The sequence below is a fragment of the Heteronotia binoei genome, chromosome 1 (assembly GCF_032191835.1).
Source record: "Heteronotia binoei isolate CCM8104 ecotype False Entrance Well chromosome 1, APGP_CSIRO_Hbin_v1, whole genome shotgun sequence".
In the NCBI taxonomy this organism is placed as follows: domain Eukaryota; kingdom Metazoa; phylum Chordata; class Lepidosauria; order Squamata; family Gekkonidae; genus Heteronotia; species Heteronotia binoei.
This window is the reverse complement of record NC_083223.1, coordinates 221,883,183-221,909,247: the sequence shown is the minus strand read 5'-3', so window position 1 is coordinate 221,909,247 and position 26,065 is coordinate 221,883,183. Positions and strand designations below refer to the sequence as shown.

Sequence of the window (26,065 nt, the reverse complement as noted above, 5' to 3'; positions counted from 1 at the left end):
TAAACAGGCACTGAACTTCAGTCTCTCTTAAAAATATGAACAAGTGATAAAACAGAATTTCAGGGCAAAACATCTTTAAATTTTAAAGAACTTTCCCAAAATTTCTGTTTACTATTTGGCCAGTGCTGTTCTTACACAGCAAACGTTTGGTCCACATTGCGTTGTTCTGAGGGAAGTGACATGACAATGCATTTTCAGTAAAATATACAGGCGTCTTAGTTTTTGTGAAGTAAACCTCATTTGTTCAGATGCTACATGTGGATCCCCCATTATGCAGTCATTTCATGTAGGAGGTTTAAAAAAGCAAAAAGGTTCAAGGGATCATAAAATATAGGGAGTACATAATGAAATGTAATTATGTGTAACATTTAAATCAGGAAAAATTCAGAGATCATACACTAGTTATCACTGTGACATTCTGTAAGAGGATGGACAAAAAGAAGTACTTCTTTACACAATGACTTACTAAGTTGTAGAGAGAGCCAGCTTGGTGTAGTGGTTAAGTGTGCGGACTCTTATCTGGGAGAACAAGGTTTGATTCCCCACTATTCCACTTGCACCTGCTGGAATAGCCTTGGGTTAGCCATAACTCTGGTAGAGGTTGTTCTTGAAAGGGCAACTTCTGAGAGAACCTCTCAGCCCCACCCACCTCAGTCTTTCACCAATCACAGACTAGCAGGTGGGGGGGAGGGGTATCTCTATTCATACAGGAGGTTTACTCCTTCCAGGCGCTCCCATTGCCGAAGATTGATGGCATTGAATGTGTTGGCCTGGCGTGGGATGTTGGGGAGGGATTGGCGGTTTGGCTGGTGTACTGTCCACCTAATTCACTGGCCAGTGCCTGATGGAGTCCGTAACAGGCTGGGCATTGGAACAGCCAAGGCTCTTGATCCTTGGTGATTTCAATGTCCATGCTGATGATCCAACCTCCGTTCAGGCGACGGGCCTAGTGTCATCTATGGCAACACTGAGACTCTCCCAGGTTGTTACAACACCCACTCACCAGGCGGGGCACATGCTGGATCTGATCTTTGCAACGGGGGTTGTGGTGGACCAGGTTGCTGCAGAAGCAGTGCCGTGGTTGGACCACTATGCCCTAAAGGCCCGTGTGGATGTCCCATCTCAAGCCCGTTTAGGCGGCGAGCATATTTTAGCTTGTCCGCAGAGCCTGATGGACCCAGTGCAGTTCCAAATGGCTCTTCGGGGTTCCTGGCCTCCTGGCAATTCTCTAGATGACTTGGTAGAGTCGTGGTATGATCGACTCTCCAGGACCATCGATGAGATCGCATCACAGCGCCCTCCTCACCCCCATTCTATGCTTGCACCATGGTATACCCCGGAACTGCGGCTGATGAAATGGCTAGAGAGGCAGTGGCGGCAGACTCAAGATGAAGCAAACAGAACATCTTATAGAGAGTTTATGGGGGCCTATCAGATGGCAGTCAAAGCCACAAAGAAAGCTTTCTTTGCGACCAAGAATGTGTCTGCGACATCGCGCCCAGCACAATTATTTAGGGTAATTCGATTGCTTGCAGTACCGCCACAAGGCAGGCCAAATTGTAGGGAATTGGATATCGGCTGTGAGGCTCCTTCAAGCCTGGATTCAAGACTTTGGTAATTGGCTATTGTGAGAACTTGTGTTCAGTACTGTAACTAGATGGAAGGAGGGACACACGAATGGATGTTGTCATCTTCTGGCAGGTTCCATCAAGTGAGCTCCCTGATTGGGTTGGGGAGACCACCTGGTGGCAGATGGCTATAGACTATAATTAAGGCATCAACAAGATTGAGGTCATGCTAACTTCATGGTTTGACTGGGCAGTGCCTCTGACTATGCCAAGCCCATCCTGATGGACTGCTATGCAGAAAGCGCTTAAGCCTCTAGCTTGGACTCTTGATATTCTGAAAGGTGTGCCATCTAATACCAGGTCTTGGATAGAGAAGTTAGCTTTTCTTTTTTTCTTGCTGTAGGATTGTAGAGACTGTGTTGCCTAGTGAGATCTAATTTCTTAAAATATTTATTAACCATTAGTACCTGTAGTTCTGTGCCCTAGTTACTTGCCCACAGAATAGTGGCTAAGGGACCCAGGCTTGAGTCCTTGAAAGAGTATACTGTTGATGGCTGACATTTGACATTTTATTTTTTTATTTTATTGAAGGACGTTGACTATCATAATGGTACAAATGAATTGTGAAGCTTCAGATTTTTGTTAATCTTTTGTTTTCTATTTAGTTTCCCCTGCCCCAATTAAACTCCATGTTATCAAAAAAAGTTAATAAAGTTTTGCTTCCCTGGAGTTGCACTGAACTTACCTGGCAGCAGTGCTTTTTTTTTGTAGCAAGAACTCCTTTGCATATTAGGCTACACCCTCTCCCCCCCCCCCATGTAGCCAATACTCCAAGAGCTTCCAGTAGGCTCTGCAAGAAGAGCCCTGTAAGCTCTTGGAACATTGGCTGCATCGGGGGTTTAGCCTAATATGCAAAGGAGTTCCTGCTACAAAAAAAGCCTGCCTGGCAGTAAGTCCCTTGTTGAGCACACTTGCAGATAATAAAGGATACCTGACCTGCATGTCAAAATACCCTTTCATGGCAAGACAGGGCTTTCTTTGAATGTGGAGACTCTGTCCTGGAGCCATTAGAAGAGTCATAAAGACAAATGGGAATCTGTACCACCCTTGCCTGCTGCCCTCTGAGGTCATGCGGTTGGAGTAGTTCCTCATTGTCACCCCAGCTGTCCCCAGGATTGGTGGCAAGCGGGGAGGGGGGAAGAGAGAGAAATTCTCCAGTCATTTTCACAGGACTCTCATGTTCCTCAGGTGAGAGTTATTGTGCTGGTTTATGCTTCACTGGATATTGCCTAGTGACATGAAGGAGTACACATGTCCAGTGACTGTCGTTACTTTGTTACAGAAGAAGAAAAGTTGTTGTTTTCTGTACCCTGCTTTTCTATATCCTAACCTCAAAGTGTCTTACAATCTCCTTCCCTTCCTTTGTCCACCACAGGCACCTTGTGAGGTAGGTGGGGCTGAGAGAGTCCTGAGAGAAGTGTGACTGGCCCAAGGTCACTCAGCAGACTTCATGTGGAGGAGAAATGGGGAATGAAACCTAGTTCTCTATATTAGAGTCAACTGCTTTTAGCCGCTGCACCATGCTGGCTCTTAGGTAGTAGAGAGTTGTTTTAAGTTATGTTTTTAATGCAGAGCTGGAGGTGTGTGTGTGCGCGCGTGTTTATCATGGACCAGGGTTCCACCACTTCACATGGACTTTGATTTAGGGAACAAACATACAGAGGAGCTGGGATGTTCCTGTAGTCTAGGCAGAACTGAGGAAAGGAAAGGAAAGGAAAGGAAAGGTCCCCTGTGCAAGCACCAGTCGTTTCTGACTCTAGGGTGACGTTGCTTTCACAACGTTTTCACGGCAGACTTTTTATGGGGTGGTTTGCCATTGCCTTCCCCAGTCTTTTACACTTTCCCTCCAGCAAGCTGGGTTCTCATTTTATTGACCTCGGAAGGATGGAAGGCTGAGTCAACCTTGGGCCAGCTACCTGAATCCAGCTTCCCTGGAATCGAACTCAGGTCGTGAGCAGAGAGTTCAGACCACAGTAGTGCAGTACTGCTGCTTTACCACTTTGCGCCACGGGGTTTTGAGCAGGATTAAAGAGGAACACAGAAAGGCTCTGTTAAAAACCTGCTGCGTGCTGGGCTGACCTGCAAAAAAGGGTCCTTGGCTGCTGCTTTTGAGAGCAGCAAGGTAAGGCCCATCATATTAATATGAGCTCAGCCTTTAACACACCAAGCCATTTAAAACCTGGGAACTGGTGGCTGCCCTTGGATCACTGCTACCTGTCCTGGATAGATATGGAACTGGATGCAACCAACAAGCTCTGTGACCGCCGCAGGATCTATGCAGTAGATCTCAGACACAAAACTAAGCAAACCAGGAGACTTCAAGTTTTTACAACTCTAGTGGTTGTGAGCGTGCCCTAAGTAGCTATATGGCTTGTTAATTGTTCTGTCTCTTTTGTGCCCACCATGTCAGTGTCTGCTAAAAAAAGGGTTAACACACATGCTAGTAAATGGAATAGGGAATTTTGTCTTAATTTAACCTTAATTGTATGCTATGGGAGACTGAATTTGCAACTAGTATAAATTATGCATATTTTACACATTTGCATAGCTGCTTAGCTTGCACAATTTTTCCTGCTGCTACAAAATTCTAGTAGAGGGTATTGAAGCCTTTCACCCTGGCCAGTGGAAGGTCTCCCTCTGACTCCTGAGATTTCATCAGGCATTGCTCACACGGTTTTATATCTGACTTCATGATTATCAGCAATGGGACTCCTGTGAGACCTCGCTACTGGGAAATATCCAAGCCGATATTGAAAAGAGAAAAAAAAAGATGACAACTCGCAGAGCCTTGGTTGAATATCCAATAATCACAGCCCAGATATGTTTGACATGACATTGGGAAGATTCTAGCATGCCAGATGTTAAGATGTACAGAGAAAATACATAAGGCAGAGTCTTCTGACTGGTGTTGTCCAAGTAAACTGGCACTTGTTTACGTGGTTGGTTTTTTGCCGGGGGTGGGGGTGGGGGGGAGCTGGTTCATTATTTAGTTTCCAAAAACACAGTAATGTAAGAAAGAAGTAAAATAAGAAAGTAAGTGTAGTAAGAAAACATTAGACTATTACCATTCTTGGAAATAATTGCTATACAACTGCATCATGCTAGTTTTTGTGTTTCTCGCAATAACTCTTTGAAAATTCAACAAAATATTGACAACAAAGTTGTCTTCAAAGACTTGAGGCTAGAAGCATACTTTAAAAAAAATGGAAAGAGGAGATTCTCAAGATGCTGAATTATTTGCTTAATACTAATCTGTGCCCTGTTACAGAATAAGTTACAAAATACACACAAGTGGATCTCTGCCTGCAGGGTACACTTGCATAAGAACTTCCGTGTTCCCTCTTTGTCCTTTATAGCTGTTATAACTACACCTGACAAGTAGAGTGCTCCTCTTCGCTCCATATTGATGCTGACAAAGTGCCTTGGAGAAACCACAGCTGGATACCTCCAGCCGCTTAGTGCATTGAGATGTTTAGTGATTCTACAGCAATATACTATATTAACATCTTCTGCTTCCTTTTCCCCAGCTTCAACCTTTTATTCAGCCATCTCAATTTTATGAAACTGCTAGACAGACTGGTTTTCTTCTACCCTCCCTTCTACCCTCCATTGTGGATGAACTGGTGAAGAATGGGACCATTATGTGTTTGATTTTTAAAAAGAAAGCATGGCTAACCAAATAGGGAGCAAGAACTAGTGTGGTCCAGTGAATAGTGTGAGACTTGGCCGAGTAGAGACTAGAATACACACTGGGAACTCTCTTTGCAGCCTGCACAACTTATTCTTGCCCGTCTCCAGTTTTCCTCGAGTGTCAGCTTAGGAAGAGCAATTGCCTATGATGACAGACCAGTTTATGATAAATGTCCCTTAAAGCATGGTCAGGTGTGATATAAACAACCAGGAGCAAATGTTCCTTTTAAAAAAATTAGAGATGGCTTGAAGTGGTGCAGTTTGTGAGACCTGGCACTAGTCATTGTGAAGGTGTCTGTGTGCCGGGCTGGCTGTGGTCCCGTTTGGGCAGGATCTCTCTTCCGCTTGGGCTGTGACTGTCATGGTATAATCCCCTTAATCCTGCTTTAGCTCTGTTAATTTTCCTCCTTTCCTCTTCTCCTGATCCGCTTTCTCTGTGTCGCACGAATCCTGATGTCCCTTGGCCAAGCTACCAGCTGAGGAGCTGCGGTGGCCTTCCAGCCATCCTTGCTGTCTTCGGAGCTCCTGGTACCATGCGGCAGGGGCCCTGGGATGGTGGTGCCTGAATGTGTCCCATTCTCTCTGTCTTACAGGCTGTGCAGTCTCCGCCTGAAGAAGCTGACTGTGTTGAGGGAACTGGACAAAGAGCTAAGCTCTGTGCTCATTGCTGTAAAGATTCAGGTAAGCAGCTGATCCCATGTCCTTGCTTTATGTCTTCAGGGAGACTGGGGTGGGGTCCAGGTTTGTGATGGGAACCTTCTTTTTAAATTCCTGTATATATTCCTTTATGCCACAAATGTAGTCCCTAAAGCTAATAAATCCTCATGGGGGCTACTTGCTGAGGCAGGATTTAACTTTAAAGCCCAAAGAAGCACCATCCTCCTTATCTCTGTGTTTTCTGATACAGAATGTTTTCTGATAAGGATGATAGATGTGTAGGATCCAGCAGAGTGCTGGGATTGCTGTAGAATAATAAGACTGTGAAGGAAGGACGCTGAAAGGAGTTTGAATGCTGTCAGCCATTGTGCAGAAAAGCCCTTCAGTAGTGAGGGTCTCCAAGTCGATGGAGACCTTGCCATATTTGCTACGCTGTATGAAAATAGCTGATTTTGCTCTCTCATTGTAATGTAGAATGGAATGGGGTGGGCTGGTGCTATGTGCAGTTTGTAGGGCTCAGGGGGTTAACTTGGAAACTGAGGTCTATTTCTTAAGGGAGTGCTCTCCTTTCTTAAAATCCCAGTTTTCTTTCCCAAACTGACAGGAAAAAGAGCTGCAAAATGAAACAAATAAAACAAGTGTAATCCAACCAAAATGCAACCCATGTTGGTAACTTGCTTTTGCTTTATTAATCTAGAATTCTCCTGCTTGGCTTAAAGACAACCTCTGAAGGACCACTAGGACTGTGGCCTGACTCCCTCCCCCTGCCTTGCTCCTAAGTAGTTATTTGCAGAGCAAATATTTCCTGATCTTGGGTGTGCCTCAGATCTGAAGTAAAAACCACCCTCCTGTCATTTTGACAGTCATTTAGGTAATGAAATATTTGCCTATTACATGGCAGACCTTGTCTTTCGAACTTCCTCAGTGCTGTCAGGGGCATTCCAGCCTTCTCTATGCTTCCTGCTTTTCTTGGATACCTTCCACCTGGGGATTTTAAATGCTGTGTTCTTCTCCTTTGGGCCTCATAACCTTCTAGAAGTAAAGAAAATATGATGCACATTACAAGGATATATGAGTATGGTCCACCGAAATGGCAGCCTTCTCTCTGTGAGAAAGCAGTAACTGTTAGTAACTTTCGAATGTTTATGCACAATACAGTAGGAAGTGTAGGATATATATTCATTCATATCCTACCCTTATCTTTTCCAGAGTACTTAATTTTTCAACTTGGGCTCACAGAAATAAAAAGCCAAGACTGCTTTGCACAATATGTGTGTTAGGTCTGCACTGATAGTGTAATGTATTAATATCTTTGGAAACACACAGGCGGCCCAGACTTGGCTTCACCCCACCCCTCAAAAAAATCAAGTACATACTTGGTGGCAAACCCAGGTTTGTTGCATGTAATGTGGAGCTTCAGGAAGAGCAGGAAAGGAAACACTGACTTTCTCCAGGAGTGGTTTGTGCTTAGGGAAGAGCTAGCAGTAACGATACGGAATGAATGGTGGGAGGAAACCACTCCAGGAGCTTCTGTTGTATACTTTGAAAACAAGTCATGTAACACCTTTTTGTCCAGAACAACCAGTCATAAAATGGCGTGCGAGTTTTTATATTTACTTGTGTGTGGGGGGGTAATATTAATCCTGGCTACTCTTTGTATGTGTGTGCGTAACAGATTATGGGTTATGGTGATTATCTTGTGTGCTCAGATTGGGAGAATTTTGGTCTCTTTAGAATGTCTTCACACATCTTTTCAGGGCTGCTTTCTCTTCTCCTTTTCATTGTGTATGAGGTGAGAGAAAGACTGTCACTTTCTCCTTTCGGCATGACGATGTGGTGATCTCCACTTTGGTCACAGCAAATCAGTCTCCTCCTCCCCATTCTGTCGGAGAGGCATGCTTATGATCCTGTGACCTCTCCCTTCATTCTTTGTGAGAGCAGCGGTGCACGGATTCCCTGGATGGAAACAAAGGTCTTGCCCCCCTCCGTTTGCAGTCTGATGCCCTTCCTGTGCTCTTGTCAGCTGTTAGTAAAGCCACTGATGCTGCTGACAGCAGGTGGGGGTGAAGAGCCAGAGGGCTTTGCCTTGTGCTGAGGGCCTTCTGTGTGCGGCAGTCATTAGGATTTAAATCTGGGATTAGCAACTGAAGCTGGTGTTTTAAAGTTTCTCCAGGACCGGAAGCTCATCTGCCTGCATGTCAGAGGCCCAGCACATGGCAGCCACAGGAAGCAGATGCTGCAGGACAGCCATAATGTGCAGAGCACCTTGCTGTGTGGATGTAGAGAGAGCTCCCATGACACTGCCTGAAATTTGTTGCGATAATATGTAAAGTCTCTATGTGTTGCAGGTGATCTATGTGCTGAGCACATTGGCACATGTAATGGCTACCATGTGGTAGTCTGTGTCAGGTAGTCTTCATGTAGTGGTTGTAAAGTGTGCACTAGTCCACATACCAGTCTCCTTCACTAGCAAAACTGAAACAGCAAAACTAGTGAGTCTCATACCCATCTGAAATTTGTGTGTATGTGTGTCTTTTGGGGGAATGTGCCCCTGAGAGACCTCCTCTTCATAGCAAACTGTATTCTGGCTCTCTAAATGCAGGATTTTAATACCACAATCTTATGCACTCTTACATTGGGAATAAGATCCACTGAGCAGGTGGGAGACTATCATGGAGACAGTGGTATATTCTGAGCATTGAGAGTTAGCATTGAAACCAACTATTTCTGGAGTAGAACAAAGTTTGAGTCCAGAGGCACCTCTAAAACCAACTAAGTTTAATTCTGGGTATAAGCTTTCATGTGCATGCACTAGATTCAAACTTTGTTCTGTTGCTTCAGACCAACATGGCTACCCGCCTGAATCTGTTTCTGGTGTGGAATGGAAGACATTGTTTGTAGAGTTGGGAACCTCCAGTTGTCACCTGAGATCTCCTGCTATTACAATTAATCTCCAAATAACTGAGAGACGTTCTTCTGGAGAAATGGCTGCTTGGAGGGTAGATTTTATGGCATTATACCCCTCTGCGCTCCCCTCCCCAAACCCCACCTTCCCCAGGCTCTTCCCCCATCTACCCCCAAAATGTTGAGCTCACAGTCCTAGCTTAAAGGCTTCTTGAAAAATATAAAGCTTTAATATAAAATGCATCAGTCTTAATATATAAAATTTCAGGCTTAGTCAATACATTCCCTTATTCAAGCGTTATTCTTTGTGCAAAGCATGGTTCTGAAATACAAGTGCAAGCTTGCTTAATGTGCAAACAGGTTGCTTTGCCCCATCATCTACCCCCAAAATCTCCAGGTATTTCCCAACCCTGAGCTGGCAGCCCTAATCATTTGATAAGGTCCTGGAAAGGGAAACATTTATAATTAGTCTGTTTTTTGGTACTTTATGCCAGAATTGCTGAATAAGCAATTCAGAAGAGCTTCCCATAAATGTTGGCAGTGTGGCCTGAGATCAGCAGGTTATGTGCATAGAGAGCAGGAATATTTAGCAGTTAAAAATGTTTGCGAAAAGGTTATTGCAGATATTAACCGTTAAGTTAAATCTTCAGCTTCCTAAAAACCCTAACATTAGACTGTTGGCATTTGTGTCTGAAAATTGTAAAAAGCGGAATATAAATATGATTCTGGACCTTGTCGCCAAAAATGCTATTTCCAAAAAAAAAAAGTAAATCAGGGATTGATTTACTTTTAAACATAGATCAGTAAAGTTGAAATTAAGCAAAAAATACGTTTGAAGGAGGACAGACATCAAGAACCTTGTTCTTTGATAACATTGTAAGCTTTTCTGGTATTTGGCAACAAAAATTAAATCTAGGTTTAAATGTTCTTGTTATATTCTGTAATAGAAAAAAAAGTGATGCATGATGCACGCTGGCTTTAAGGGTGTTCTTGGTTTGCCTGGATTTTGCTTGTATTTTCTTTTCTGTGATGTTAGATTCTTGTTAATTTGGTAATATTTATATAAAATAAACTAAAAAAGGAGATTCTTCCTCCTCTGTTGCCAGCTTCCAAGGGACTGTGTGACATTTCATTCCCTAGGAATCCTGACTACATTTGTTTGCTACTTAGGTGGTGCCAGAACCACAGCAGCAGTGCTGTTTCCTGCACAGCTGGGGTAACATGAGAAGTTGGGAACAACTGGAGGAAATCCACATTGTGAGTCCCTTCCCACACCAGTATTAATTCATGGAATAACTGGATTAATATGAATGTGGGGGAAAGCTGCAGTGTGGACTCCTCCTGCATGACTTGGAACCTCTTACGTTACCTTGGTGGTGCAGTTGTACCAGGGAAATACAAGACCCCAGTCTTAAGACTACTTGATAAAAGTTCAACCCTGGTGTTCGGCTGATGGAGAACTTGGCAGCATTTTTGTGTGGCAAGGAGGGGATATAGTTAGATGATAGGTTAAGCAAAGTGGGGATGAATTTGGGGATATAGATAAGAAGGGAGGTTATACTGAAGAGCTTAGAAGGACAGAGCAGTACGAAAGAAGGTATTCTATTGCAATTTTGAGGGCTAGCCCCACTGCTTTGCACACAGAAGACCCCAGGTCCAATCTCTGGCGATGCTTGTAAAAAAGAGTAGTTGTCGGGGGTTAATTGGGAAAGAACTTTGTCAGCCCTTGCCAGACAGAGCAGACAGTACTGAGCTAGGTGGACCAATGGTCTTTGGTATAAAGTTGCTTCCCATATTGGTTATATCAAGAAAAAAAATGCATTTTAAACATTGTGCCCTTAGATTTAAGACTGGCTGAGGAGAGATGGAATATCTGGTGTCAGTGATGGGGGAAGTTACATAGAGTGGGATGGCTAAAACTTTTTGAATGCAAGCTGCCAACTGAGCATATGGGACAGGACATAACTTGAAAAATACTTTTGACTACTTTGGGGAAGAATGCCCTTTTTTAATGGGATGTCAGTTCACATGAAAGAAAAGTGCAGATGACTCTCGGTATAGAGACTTTCAATAAGCTTAAATGAATAAAAGCACAAATCCTCTGATCATCAATAAAAGATAGAATTGGGCATGCTGAAGTTCTCAAGGGTTAAAATGAATGTAACTCGTTCAGTCTCATTAGATCTTGGAAGCTAGGCAGGGTAGCATTTGGATGGGAGGCTACCATAGTTAGCATTTGGATGGGAGGCTACCATGGAAGGACAGGGTCTCCATGCAAAGGAAGGCAATAGCAGACTATCTCTTTCCTTGAAAACCCCATGGCAGGGATGTCAAATGTCTGGCCTGTGGGCCTAATCCAGCCCCCACAGAGTTCCAATCAGGCCTGCCAGCAACTGGGCATTGTTTGCTTCCTTCTCTCTCGCCTGCTTCCTTTGGTCGCCATTTTTTATTTCTCCCCTGTGATAAGGCAGCTGAGCCAAGCAGCCTCTCACTCTTTCCCTCTCCCCCCCTCTTCCTAAAGGGAGAGGGAGGAGGAGCCTCAGCCAGTAGAGGAACTTGGCTCTGTAGCTCTGCTGTGTTATTGGCTGAAGCTCCTCCTGCTCCTCGTACGCTGGGAAGGGAGGGAAAGAGGGAGAATTTCCTTTGCCCAGTTCCCTCGATCCATCAATCAATTGATCACATGGGAGAGATAGAGAAAAAAAAACACTTTTACAATGAGCAATGTTTTATTCAAGTTATGAGCTTTTTGCCTTTCTACAGAGTGAGGGAGAGAGTTTTGTTGGCTCTTTATGCCAGGGGTTATCTGGGTGCAACTGAGTTTGCTTCCTTTTATCACTGTATTCATGCCTCATGATCCAGTCTTTCTCAGCAGGAAAGCATGTGAACTATTTGGAAGAGGAATAACAATAAGCCAGGATTAAGCTAAAAGTGTGTGTCCAGACCAATTTTATCCAGCAAATTTCCTTTGATTTTTCTTTCACATTTTCCTTTGATTGAGTTGAACTTAGACTTCCCAAATAGTAGGCTGATCCTGATACATGGCTGTCTTTCTGTTTTTGTGCTGCTCTACAGGAGTTGTAGTTATTTTTCTGGGGAAGGCTATAGTTTTGTAGACAAACACACAGCCCTCAGTTTGTGTCATGGTGCCTTCAGATGTTTTTGACAGTACATGAATCAATTTATGTACAAAAGCTCACAATGCCCAGCCATTTCATGTTCTCTGGGTCCTAGGGCACAGAGCATTAACCATGAGATTTCTGTATTGAATGGCAATGAATCAGAAGTAGGTTTGCAACTTACAGATGCATACCTGAGCAAAATATTGAAGATTGCTACAGCATAAACATTGTTTCCAGTTTGTGTTTGTGCACTTAATAAAGTTTAAATTTCTGCTACCTAGCATTACATTGTATGACACGCATGGCCCGGCCCAACAAGGTCTCATTTATGTCAAATCCTGCCCTCATAACAAAAGAGTTTTACACCCCTGCCCTGTGGGGTCACTATAAGTGAGCTGTGACTTGATGGATATTTTGCTCCATTATAAGCCTGGCTTTGTTTCCCTTTGACCAGGTGAATGACAGATGTACATATCAGACTCTGATACAGCCTCCATCCCATGCTTTACACTGGCTGTCAGTCTTTTTTTAAAGCATCCATGTATGTCTGTAATAGTCATTTATTTGCTGCTTTCTTTTTTAAACAAATAGTTATTCATATCATAAGGCATACACAGCCAGCTTCTCCTTCACATTTGAAAAACTATTTTTTTTTTCAGAGCTTGGCTCTGCAGAGGAAAAGTACATTGGACCAAATTCAGCAATGCCACTTCCAAATTGACCTAACTACTCTAAAAATAATATATCTGGATTGTGGCTTTCTGTGGTCTACTAAATAATCAGTTGTATGTAACAATATAAATAATTGCTTCTTAACAACACACAATGCACTTTTAAAGGCAGATTTGCAAGAACTGTAAAAAAAAAATCTGAGTCATAGCAAGATTGGGTGGAGGGATTTGTGCTGGGAGGGGGCAAGCAAAATAAAAGTTACAATATGATGGATTAAATTTCCTTTAAATTATCAGGCTATGCATGATTTCTCTTTTTAGACATCATAAGGAAAAACTGCCTTTGGCCTTGGGAGTAGGAGTGAAACTGGTGGGAGTTTAAATTGCACTTGTCCTTGTATTGCAATTAGGAAGGCACGAACAATGGATGCAGGCAATTTAGCACTAGAGTTCCTGGATTCAGTGGGGATCAGTATGCTGCTGCCTTTTAATAAGCATTCGGAAGGGAAAATTTTAAAGTGTCCTGTTGCCGCTATGGAAGGAAAAATTATCCGTTGAGGGCACAGGAGTTCTGATCTGTACTGAATATTATCTATTTATATGTTAGGAAGCCCTTGTGCCCTGATTTTTGGACTTCTGTTGTTCCCTGGGTGGCTTATAGATAATATACATGCCACAGTAGCAAATTAGCTAAGTCTTCCTGTTGTTCTGTCTGTGGTTCAGCCTAAGGAGCTTTGTACTCTCTCTCTTTCCAGCATGCTCTCTCTCTCACTCCCCTTCTGCAGGATGGTGTCAGGCAATGGAGTCTGAGTGGGAGAAGCAAGATGATACTCAGCCAGACCAGGTGTTATCAAATGTGTTGGATCCATTAAAATCCACTGTTCTGACATATTCTAGCTTGATGGCATTCCTTATTTTTGTGGTGACTCAAATTAGTTAAATATGTCACACTTTCTATCTGTAGTGTAATAACAATAAGTCCTCTGCCTGAGAAGTTTTAAAGCTAATGCGATTTTAAACTCTGTATAATTTTATGAAAATGTTCTTAGCCAGCCTGAGCCCGCTTCAGCGGGGAGGGCAGGATATAAATAACTTATTATTATTATTATTATTATTATTATTATTATTATTATTATTATTATTATTATTATTATTATTATTATTATTATTATTATTATTATTATTATCATCATCATCATCATCATCGAAGTCTACCCTGGTCATTGCTGTGATTTCTCTGAAACTCCTCACCATTCAACATGTAGCAATACCTCCCGCATCAGATGTCAAAGGAGGAATAGCCATACAACTAGGAAATTTAAAATCCTACTGAGTGCCTGGTTTAAGGAGCAGAATGAGCATGATGCCTTTGACTGGTCATTTTGGAAGTACTGGGTGAACTGATACTTACAGAAAGTATCCTTTTAGTTTGAGGCTCAATGCTGTATTCTGGTTTCTGGAGTCACATTCTGTTCTAGTCTGGTCCATTCATCCCAAATCAATGTGGCAGCACCCATACTAACATATACTATTCTGTTACCAGACAATGCATAAAATGAGCAAAAGGGCAAAGTAAAGGTAAGCCTTGACAGTACACAGCCTTGGGGGATTCTCTGCTGCCAGCCCAGTTTCCAGGGCAATTTGAATCCATGGAAAAGTGGGATGCTTAAGGTCAAGTTGCCTGAGTGTCAGTCAATGGGATAGCAACAAGGTACGCTCCACAAGTTTTCTTGTTGAGGTACTACTGAATTTAATGCCTGTTACTTAGGCTTGCCAATCCTCAGGTCCCAGAGGGGGTTCTCCCGCTTTCAGAGAGCCAGTTTGGTGTAGTGGTTAAGTGTGTGGACCCTTATCTGGGAGAACCGGGTTTGATTCCCCACTCCTCCACTTGCACCTGCTGGAATGGCCTTGGGTCAGCCATAGCTCTGGCAGAGGTTGTCCTTGAAAGGGCAGCTGCTCTGAGAGCCCTCTCAGCCCCACCCACCTCACTGTTGTTGGGAGAGAAGACATGGGAGATTGTAAGCCGCTCTGAGTCTCTGATTCAGAGAGAAGGACGGGGTATAAATCTGCAATTCTTCTTCTTCTTCTCTAGTCTTTCCCAGGCTTTTTCCTGCTCCCAGTCAGCTGACTGGCGGGGGGAAGCCCCGCCCCCACAGCCACCGTGTGTCTTTCCACCTCCAGAGGCTTCAGACTCTATTTGGAAAGGCTTCTTCTTGGGATGTCTGTGTCTTTAAGGCTGAATGGGGGTGGGGGGAGCAGTCAGAGGAACATAGCTGCTCCCAGTGGCTGAGAAGGCAGCCCAGACCCTCCGTTGGTTGCACAATCCTTTCAGAGGTCATTTGCATAGGAAAGGTAAACTTGAACCTTTAGTTGCTCTGTGTTACTTTGAACAAGTTGGAAGTTCAGCAACTCATGAGTAGAGATGCCAATCCCCTGCTTCAGAGTCGTCAGAAGCGGGGGTGCGGGAGGGAAATGTCTTCTGGGCACTTCATTATTCCCTATGGAGACCAATTCTCATAGGGTATAATGGAGAATTATCTGGGTTATCTGGGGCTCTGGAGGGGCTGTTTTTTTAGGTAGAGGCACCAAATTTTCAGAATAGCATTGGATGACTCTCCTCAAAATGCTCTCCAAGTTTCAAAAAGATTGGACCAGGGGGTCCAACTCTATGAGCCCCGAAAGAGGGTGCCCCTATCCTTCATTATTTCTAATGTAGGGAAGGCATTTAAAAGGTGTGCAGTTCCTTTATACGTGATGGCCAGAACTCCCTTTGGAGGTCAATTGTGCTTGTCACAACTTTGCTTATGGTTCCACCCCTAATGTCTCCTGGCTCCACCCCCAAAGTCCCAAGATATTTCTTGAATTGAACTTGGCAACCCTACTGTTACTTAACTTCCTCACTCCCAAGTAATGGATGTTAGATTGTTTTAAAATAAAGCAGAATTTGTGTGAAGTAAAGATGGGTTAGGTAGGGCATGACTCTCTGCTCCTCTCTTCAGATAGTTGAGTAACAGCAAATGAAATGCACTTTGAGGAGTTGGTGTTGTGTCCCATGATCTCATGGTCTCTGTTTATGTATGTTCATCCATAAGCATCTGTGCCTTGTGTTATGTGCACTGTATGCGAGACTTGGAAGTCCAACACGTACATGCTTTGACTTTCACAAGTTTTAGGATGTCTCTGCTTTATGTGGATGGATTTAAAATTTTCACACAAGTTAGATATCTGGAGATACAAATTAAAGCAGTAGAGTTAAATTTGATAAATTTGTCTCCCTAGACTTACTTTCTTGGGTATCTCTTAGTGTGTCAAAATAAAATGTAATTCTTCTACTGAAAAAAGATCCATGGGCCTGTAATAATTTCTGGGGATCTGGTACTTTCATTTTTCTTGTGTGTCATTCAGGATTGTTGCAGAAAGGGTCTGAAGGAAATGCTTATTCTGGAAATGCTTCTAAGGAACAATGTGACTTTCTAACATGCATTTCTCTTCTATTCCATTTCCGCCCCCCCCCCCCACACACACACATACCTTTACCCACACACTTCTGTTTTTATAACGTTTCTTATTAAAGTCTGAGTGAAGGTGTGGAAGAAAGAGATTTTCAGCTCTGGCTCCGGCCTTGTGGAACACTCTTCCAAATGAGATCAGGGTCCTGCGGGACATGCTGCAATTCTGCAGTGCCTGTAAAATGGAGATTTTGGGGTGATGGAGATTGGTCTCTCCTACCCAGCCTTGCATGGTTTATCTGGCACTATGGTTGCTGTTTCTGCCACTTGCCTAATATCTGGTTTTCATCTATTGGCACGCATACCAAAAAATTTTGGGGAGCACCTGTCAACCTGTATCTTATTGCCATCTTCTGAGTTGTATTAACTGACGTTGTGTAGCTTTTTATATTGCATAGATTATTTTCTAACTGTTGTATATATCTACTGCTATAACCTGCCCTGTGGTGAAGGGAAGGGTGAACTAGAAACTTAATCAATTAAGGAATTACCTGTCTGAAGATACTTCTGGTTCAGTTTTCTTTTGCAAGCAATGGACAGCCAAGGTGGAAGCTTAGACCTATAGAAGAAATGTGTCATTCATTGCTTAATAAACTTATGAAAACCCACTCTGTATTGCTGGACAAAGAGAAGAACTAGAGCCTGCATCTCTTTATGCAGGCCCTGAAATAAGCTGTATAGTGATGATCTTCTATTCTAACCCCTGCCCTGGGACAGGGAAAAACTGTTCTACAGCATTGTGTTGGTAGCCATTTTGTTCCTACAAAATAAGAAATGTAGTGGAGTTGCTACAATGACCTGAAAAATATTGGAAGGCCAAGTACAACTATGCCATTGTCATTAGACTTTTTTTGCAATAAAGGCCAGATGTTGCAAGTTCAAGCTGCTAGTGAGTGAAGGCCATTTTACATATGATATATAGGACTGGTTCATCCAGCTCCCTCCCCACAAAGAGATGTTCCTTGTTCTGCTAATTTATGAACATCAACCATTTCGCTGATTTCTTCTAATCTGTTTAACAACTAGGTGGGTTTTTGAAATGAAGACAAATTTGCAAAAAAATTCTGACATATGCTTCCCTTGTTCATCCCTCACAATCTAGGCTGTCAGTTTTACCACTGCATCAAGAGTAGAGAGGTAGAAAGAGATGCCCTAAGGGCTAACCCGGAGACTACAACTAGTGCAGAACGCTGCGGCACGGCTGTTAATGGGGCTACCACGACGGGAGCACATTCGGCCAGTGCTGAGAGAGCTACACTGGTTGCCTGTTGTGTTCCGAGTTCGCTTCAAGGTGTTGGTATTAACCTTTAAAGCCCTTTATGGTCAGGGACCTGCCTATCTACGGGACCGCCTTTCCCCATATATCCCCCAGAGAGCACTGCGATCAGGGACAAAAAATCTGCTGTCTGCCCCTGGCCCAAAAGAAGCCAGGCTATCCGCAACAAGATCTAGGGCCTTCTCGGTGGCAGCACCAGAACTCTGGAACACCCTCCCAGAAGCTATAAGGGCCCTGCGGGATTTGTCGGCGTTCCGCAGGGCCTGTAAGACCGAACTGTTTAGGCAGGCTTTTCTGGTTGACTGAAAATGGGCTGCCACCGGACATCCTACAGAAGCTGGCGGTCATAGTCAGACCCCAATACCGCCAGACTAGACTGAGATAGCGTACTAGTTTTTAACTTGATAAATGTTTTATGGTTTTATATGTTTTATGGAATTGACTGTTTTTATGATACTGTAAGCCGCCCTGAGTCCGCTTGCGGAGAGGGCGGGATATAAATGTAAAGTAATAAATAAATAAATAAATAAATTAAGCTGCTCTTTGGTGAACTGGCAAGTAATTGTAGAGCTGCTATATTCCTTTTCTATGTGAAACATGCACCACTAAACAGGATATACCATTAAATGCCCCACTCCAAATTATTTCATTCGATTTACCGTATTTTTCGGTCCATAAGGCACTCCGGACCATAGGATGCACCTTCCTCCTGGGGGGCGATCCGCTGCCTCCGCCTCTGATCCCAGCGCTTCTCCCGTGCCTGCCTGCCTGGCTCCAGCTCTGCTTCCAGCAAGCGCTGGAATCGCTCCACGCTGCCCCCACCGCAAACCCAGCGCTTCGCGAGTGCCGGCTGCGGAGGGGGCAGCGTGCTTCCTCCATGCCTGTCTGCCTGGCTCTAGCTCTGACACTTAAAGCAAGCGCCAGGATCGCGCCCTCCGATCCCGGCGCTTGCTTTAAGCATCAGAGCTGGAGCCAGGCAGACAGGCATGGAGGAAGCACGCCGCCCCCTCCGCAGCCGGTACTCGCTCGCGAAGCACTGGGTTTGCGGTGGGGGCAGCGTGGAGCGATCCCAGCGCTTGCTGGAAGCAGAGCTGGAGCCAGGCAGGCAGGCACGGGAGAAGCGCTGGGATCAGAGGCGGAGGCAGCGGATGGCCCCTCCCCCCCTGGAGGAAGGTACGTCCTATCGTCCCTTCGCTCCATAAGATGCACACACTTTCCCCCCCACTTTTTTTTGGGGGGGGGAAGTGCGCCTTATGGTCCAAAAAATATGGTATATCCCGCCCTACCCCACCGAAGCGGGCTCAGGGTGGCTGAGGCATTGAGGATGGTCCTTCTCTTTTTCCCTGTCATTCTCTCCAAGCTTTATGGAGGTTCAGTAGCTGGAATGTAACATTTTAAAGACATATTTCTTGAAATGTGAGTTCCAATTTTAGTCATCCTGATATTTTTCTGTGCATTTTGTACACTCATGAGTTCTCATGCAAAATAAAAGTAAAATGTGTCAGGGCTTAGTCTGCTGCTGAAAATGGAAGGAATAAAACCATGATATGAATATCAACACCATTAAATATTGAAATATACAGCTTATTACAGCACAATCTTAAATCCAGCCTGTAAACAGTTTTAGGACTGCAGCTAAGCCCTACTCGGACCAGAAATAGGCAGAACTAGGGATGTGCTGAAGGGAAATGTAGGGATGAGTTGGTGTTCTGAGTCTTCTCAGCCCACATCTCATTTGCAGCTCCAGTATCATATTAGGTGAAAATGCTAACATAAGTGTAAATGTACCTACTGAAGTTAATGGGAGAAATTTCCCCCTCCATGCCTACCACACCTACACAGCCACTGCTGACAAAATCTGTAGTCATTGACAGCTCTCTTAAGTCCAATATACGCTCAGCAAGGACCTCTGTGTCTCAGAAGATAGGGTGTGCTGCTTGGGGCTATAGTTGTCTGGTCTCATGGCTTGTGATCTTAGAACACGCACAGGGGGACTTGGGATGGCAGCTGTGGCACTGAACTGCTTATTGCTAATTACACTGTACTGAGAACCCTTACAGGTACTTTATTGGGACAAACATCACTGTGGACTGTCCTCCTCCTCCAAGTAGGGATGCAGAGATCTTGTATCCCAAGAACCTGTATCACATACCTTCATCACATACAGGTAAGCAACAGAGGGGGATTCCTTGCTTCAGAGTTTGACTTCCTGTACTCCCTCCCTGAGATCACGTAGCTATTATATATTGACTCAACAAACTTTCCTCCAATCATTAATACTACTACACTCATGATACCTTTGTCCTTGTAGGATCAGAGCCCCATGAAACAGCCCCAATAGCATCTGGAGCCAGAGTTCCAATGCAGCTACCTAAAAAGAATGATTAAATATTGGCCTCTAAGTTCCCCAACAGGAGAAACCTATGGAGTGGGTGAGACGTATAGGAGTTGGAAAAGTAAATATGTGGTGCTGCTTACTTAAACCCAAGCCCATGTGCAGATTGCTTGAGCCCACATACTTGTTGTTGCTATTGTGGAACTTCATTTATGACTGCCCTTTCAACTCTTTCCAGGCAGCCATCAAACAAGAGGCCAGAATGGACCCCAGCACAGTGCCAAACATCTGCTAAACCTACAACATGACACAACCAACAGCTGCAGTGTTCAGTGTGCCTTTATCTGCTGTGCTGTGTGGTTGCCAACTCTCTTGGTTCTAGCATGGCTCCTGGTACACGGCAAGCTGCTTCACAGACAGTTGCTTGACTAGTACCATTCCACCTGTCATGGGCATGCAGTGATAAGGACAGCTCAGCCTGTGATCCTGCTGCCTATCAGTGTGGCTTTTAAAGGCACAGCAACCTTTCCAGACCAGAAGAGCTATCAATTCCATGCTTGCCTTCAGAATGCCATTCCTAATGCTGTTCAGTAAATATTTGAATTGCTTCACAGGTGTATCTCTCTCTCTCTCTTTTTAAAGTGGTGTTGGTACATAAGGATCTGTATCCCACCCTCTGCCTCAGGCAGCTGGTTCTATATCTCTTCCCCCCAGGACTTGGCCACAGTGACCCATGCAATGGTCACTTCCAAACTGGATTACTAACTCACTCTACATGGGCTTACCCTTGAATCTGATCTGAAAAATCCAGCGGGTGCAAAAAGTGCTGGTTTGGCTGCTGACCGCAATGCCTATGTGGGCACACTTTCAGCCAGCGTTCTGCCTGCTGCCCTGGCTACCAGTTGAGTACTGGATCCATTTCAAGGTGATGATATCAACCTTTAAAGCCCTGAGCAGCCTGGGACCAGCATATCTAAGGGACCATCTACCTCCCAGAGAGCCTTGTGCTCCATTGATCAACACCTACTGGCTATCCCTGGCTCCAAGGACATCCACCTAGCCTCAACGAGGGCCAAGGCCTTTTCAATTTGGCCCCTACCTGGTGGTACATGCTCCTGCTTGAGATCAGGGCCCCGCAGGATTTATTACAATTCCACAGGGCTGTAAAACAGACCTGTTCTGCCGTGCCTTTGTTTGAGGCAATGGACGTGCAAGTCGTTGGCCTCCCTGCAGAAAACCACCCAGGTATATTTTCCCATGTGGAGTGTTGACATCATTTCTGCTGTGACTCCAGTTGACCACCTATCCAGCTGCTAGGACTATTGAAGGAATATTTTGCCATCTTTAAATTGTTTTTATTGTTTTCATTATTGCTGTAAAAACTGATTTTAAAGTTTTAAAGCCTGATGTTACCTGCCCTGAGCCTACTCGGAGGAAGGGTGGGATATAAATACAATAAAATAAAATATTACTAACCTCAGTTATCTTCAGCATGAGATGCACTTGAGGAATGGGTGTAGGGTCCTTCATTTGTGCTTTAGCGACAAATGGCAGAAAACGATTCAGGATCACAGTCTCCTATTTCTCTACCAGCATGTGATAAACCATCCTGGTTACATGACAAAGAGTTCTATTGTTCATTATCTGTGTCCCTCTTGCCTGGCAAAAGGTACTGCTTGGAGCATTGCCCTCTACTTTCTCAAGAACCAGACCCATGTCTTTCCCTCTGCGCACTGAGCTGGAGAGAGCTGAATTATATGACTGGAGCAGCCATACTTCTCTTCCACTCACCTATGGAACTCGTGGGCACAGGAGTCCTGTTGACCAAAGAAGAGTGCCATATTTCCTTTGTTCCATCCTTTGGGATGGATCTAGGCTAAGTTTTCTGCTCTTCTGCCTCCTCCTCCCCGTCCCACTTCAGCCCACTGATCTCGCTGATATTCTGCTCCTGAGGGACAGGGACCCCCAGGAACAGCATGAAAGGCAGATCGAGATCTGCAACAGGGAGAGGGAATTGGTAAAAATTATCGCACCGCCTCCATTAGTGGAAAATTTAGTCTGAATCCGTATCCTTGTGTTTTGTGGGTGGAGCGAGAGTGACTTCTGGGAGGTGAGATGGTGTTTGTTGCCGGCATCTATGTATGGTTGACATGCAGGCATCACTGACATGCTACTCCATGATTGGTGGATGTGAGTGGTCCCTCTGTTGAGTCCAGTGCAGTTGCTGCAAGCTCCTTGGAGTTGGGTCTGTTCACATTTACTTTCTCTGTGAAAGAAGCATAAGATACTGATCAGCAATGCCTGCCAGCAACACACATTGGCATCTGAGGTTTAGGACTGAGTTTAAATGCAAGAATAAGAAGGCCATTTTTCTTTTGCCAGATTAAATGATGGTAATTAAATTTTGTTGAAATAAAGTAATGTCTTAGACCACTGTGGGTAGCTGTGGAAGCAAACCTAAACAAGTTGAGTAAGTAACTCCCATTTTATTCAGTGGGGCTTACAAATGTTGCCATAGTAGGAACTAATACAAGAATAATGCCATTGTTGGAACAAATGGAAGAGAAATGTCAGTCAAATGCAGTCTTCCGCTGCCCAGATTGTTACTTAAAAATTAATGGATCTCTTGTGCATTTGTGTAGACTTCTCTACATCTTTTCTTAATTCTGGTTAATTTCCCCCATGTTTACAAATTGTTTAGTACTAAAAATTAACTTTCATCATTTTCACACCCCAGATTTCAGCTGTTTTCATTTTTTCTTGCAGTAAACAAGACAATATTTCCCCCTACCTTTTTGTTTGACTCAAAGGACTAGAGCAGTGTCTTTGAAACCAAACAAAAACATGTTCAGAAAATAGACAACATGTGCCCCAAAGGGGAACATTTTTGAGGCTTTTTAGAATCTGGGACACAAAGACACAGAATGGAAACAGCTTTGCAACTTCAGTAGAATGTCTTGTGTTCATCGGGACCCTTTCCAATTCAAACACAGGCCAGAATGGAACTGCCCAAACACCCAGAGCTGCTTTATGAATACAAATGGAGATGTCTGTGTGATAGCAATTCCCTAATGCTGGCTCAAACCTGTAGCTGTGACTTGTAATATAATGAGGTTTGGTTTACTGTGGGGTTGAGAATGGACAAATACTTGTGCATATGTATGGATGTTTTTCTGTCTTGATATCTTCCAGAAAATACTGCAAAAAGTATGAAAATTAGTTCTGCGTACCTTTCTTCCTAAATTATTCCATGCATAAAATCAGGGGGGGGAGTGTTTTGGGGGGTATAATTAAAAAAAAAAAGTTTGTGATCTGGAGTAGAGACAATGAGTAAAGTGGTAAAGTGAAATCTGTAAGTCTCTGAAAAACCTTAGTCCAATTAGAGTTCCTGGATGTATGGTCAATGGTGCTTAAAAGTGTGTCTTTATGATCCGCTTCCCTCACACTGGTAGTATAGAGTATGGAGTTGGCCTGTGTCTCTGGGCAGTGCATTTGGCCTTCTCATTTGCCTCCTCGTCTCCCACCCCATACCTTTTACAAAACACTGAGATGTGCAGAAGTTCTTGCCACCCCCATCATTTAATGCAGTGCTGTTAAGTCTGCTGCTTGCCCATTTTGACACAGCCTATGTATTCCGGTATGGAAGCTGGTCAGTTACTGAACAGTAACAGGTTTCTGCTTGCATTTCAGACAGACCCGACTCAGTAACTGGCTGCTACCGGAATACTGTCACCTTTTCACACAGTCCCGCGGCTGTCCCGGTAATGAGGCATGCCTGAGTCGTTACTAACAAAGAGCAGCTTCTTCCAGGTTGAAATCTGTATGGGGCGCTGTGTGAAATGTCCAGTATCTAATCCGGGAGCAGTTTTCGCGCCCTTTTTCGCCTGCCGGCGCACGATCACCAGCTTTTTTTTTTTTAACGTCGGGCTAAGATCGCTATAGCGCTATAGCGACATATCACAACAGCATCACCATAGGGATGCCTGGGTTCCATTAAGAAGCCAGAGATCGCTGTCGCTGAAACTTGGTAACTTATCTCAATGGAGCCTAGCCATCTCTATGGTGGTGCTGTTGTGATACGTTGCTATAGCGCTATAGCAATCTTTGCCCGACGTTCAAAAAAAAAAAAAATAAGCCAGAGATTGCGCGCCGGCAGGCGAAAACGGCTGGGGCTGGGGGAAGTGAGATAAAAGTGGAACAGTGTGAAATGGCTTGCTTCTATCACGGAACCCTACTGGGAAAAAAAACATGTGTCTGAAAACTCCCATCCCTGTCTTGGATTACTGCAAGGTGGCACAATACCGACTCCCTTCCAGTTTCCACCAGTAAGTGTGAAAAGGCCCATAGTGTCAGAGTTGAAAGAAACTACAAAATAAAGGACTAAAAAAAGAGAATTGCAATCTCCATGGCATCTGGGTTGCAGTATGGAGAACAATATTATGTTTGTGTGTAACAAAGGGAAAAACTCATGCTTCGAGAGCTGCTGTTTTCCTCTTCAGCATCCTCCTTGAGAGCCGTGAGCAAGATTGGAGAGAGGAGAGGGTGTAACAGAAGTGAAGGACAGCCCAGAAGCAGTTTTCTTTTGTGTCTTGATACCCAGGAACAGGAACGCAGTTCTGGCTGACTTGGCATCAGGGGTGTGTAGCCTAATACGCAAATAAGTTCCTGCTGGGCTTTTTCTATAAAAAAAGCCCTGCTGATACCCACCATACAGAATGCTTCTCTGTGTGCTTCCATACAGGTGGAAGAATCAAAATTATGTGTTAATTAAATTTGTGGATGATTGTTTTGGTGTGATAAAAGTTAAGGGAATGGGATAACACCTAAAGAACCTAGAATGGATAAAAAGTAAGGGCAGAAGAAGAAAAGCTGGTTTTTATACCTCATTTTTTCTACCCTAAGAGTCTCATAGTGGTTTCCCTTCCCCTAACAGGCACCCTGTGAGGTAAGTGTGGCTGAGAGACTTCTGAGAGAACTGTGATTGGACCAAAGTCACCTAGCAGGCTTCGTGTGGAGAGTGGGGAATCAAACCCAGTTCTTCAGATTGAAGTCCATTGCTCTTAACTACTATACCATGCTGGCTCTTACAGTTAATAAAATGGTAAAGGTAGTCCCCTATGCAAGCACCGGTCGTTTTTGGCTCTGGGGTGACATTGCTTTCACAACGTTTTTACAGCAGACTTTTTATAGGGTGGTTTGCCATTGCCTTCCCCAGTCATCTACACTTTCCCCCCCAGCAAGCTGGGTACTCATTTTACCGACCTCGGAAGGATGGAAGGCTGAGTCAACCTGGAGCCGGCTACCTGAACCAGCTTCCACTGGGATCGAATTCAGGTCGTGAGCAGAGGCTCCGACTGCAGTACTGCAGCTTTACCACTTTGCACCATGGGGCTCTTTTATCTCACAGTTAATAATTTCCAAATTTCCAAACATTAAATTTAAGAGCCGGGGGGTGGCCTGGAATGTTTATGTTGAGGTGCAAAGTGTTTTGCTACCTGTAGGATCTGGAGCAGTAAAGAGGATTCAGCAGATTTGACCCACGTGTATCATTATTCCCATGTACTGCCAGACTAAATTTTATTTCAGCATAAGCCTTTGTGACTAGAGTTTATGGCAGAATAAAATTTTGTCCAATTTAAAAGTGACTGTTTGTTTTTGCTATAACAGACTAGCACAGATACCCCTCTGAAGTCTCCCTGAAGGACCACATAAGATTCTGTGTAATAAATAGGTCTGAAGTTACAAAACGTTAGTCAGCTCCAAGCTGATGTGACTACCCATAGACGTCTTTGGTGCTTGCTTCTTGAGAGACACCTGTGCGTAAATGTGATACTGCTAGGCTGGTGTCACAGAAGAAGTTTATTTTTCCAATGGTTGCAAGTGGCTTGCTCCTGGAAATTTAATCTTGAAACTACTGTGCCCATGTTATTATTCCTTGTAATAGATCAGGATTTCACTGCCTTGATCCTTTCATTTGTTGAGCACATGGTAATGTTCTTTGGTACTGCAGTAAGCAAACAAAAACTAATAGACTTGTCCTGTTCTGGAATTATTGTACTAGCACTTTATTGCTCTATCTTTATGTCTCAACTGTTTTATATTGTAGTAAACAGCCTAAACATTCAAGAATAGCCAGAAATTAAAGTCCAAGGAGGTATGTTTTCCTAGTGATTTGAGGAGAATAAATAACCTATGGAAACAGGATTGCCGGCCCCCCACCCCACCCCTGCCCAGCTATTGGTGGAGTAGAAGGTAGGGCTGCTGTTTCCAGGCTGA

The 26,065-nt window shown here is 44.0% G+C and overlaps 1 protein-coding gene across 3 annotated transcripts in view; it reads left to right on the top strand.

The window, feature by feature from the left end:
- The window catches only part of LOC132578161 (phosphofurin acidic cluster sorting protein 2-like), a 201,444-nt gene that overhangs the window by 130,979 nt on the left and 44,400 nt on the right, over positions 1–26,065 (top strand). For all 3 annotated transcript variants that reach the window (XM_060248037.1, XM_060248029.1, XM_060248047.1), the window contains exon 2: positions 5,912–5,999. In XM_060248037.1, the coding sequence (XP_060104020.1) occupies positions 5,912–5,999 (88 nt within the window). The remainder of the gene's footprint in view (positions 1–5,911; positions 6,000–26,065) is intronic.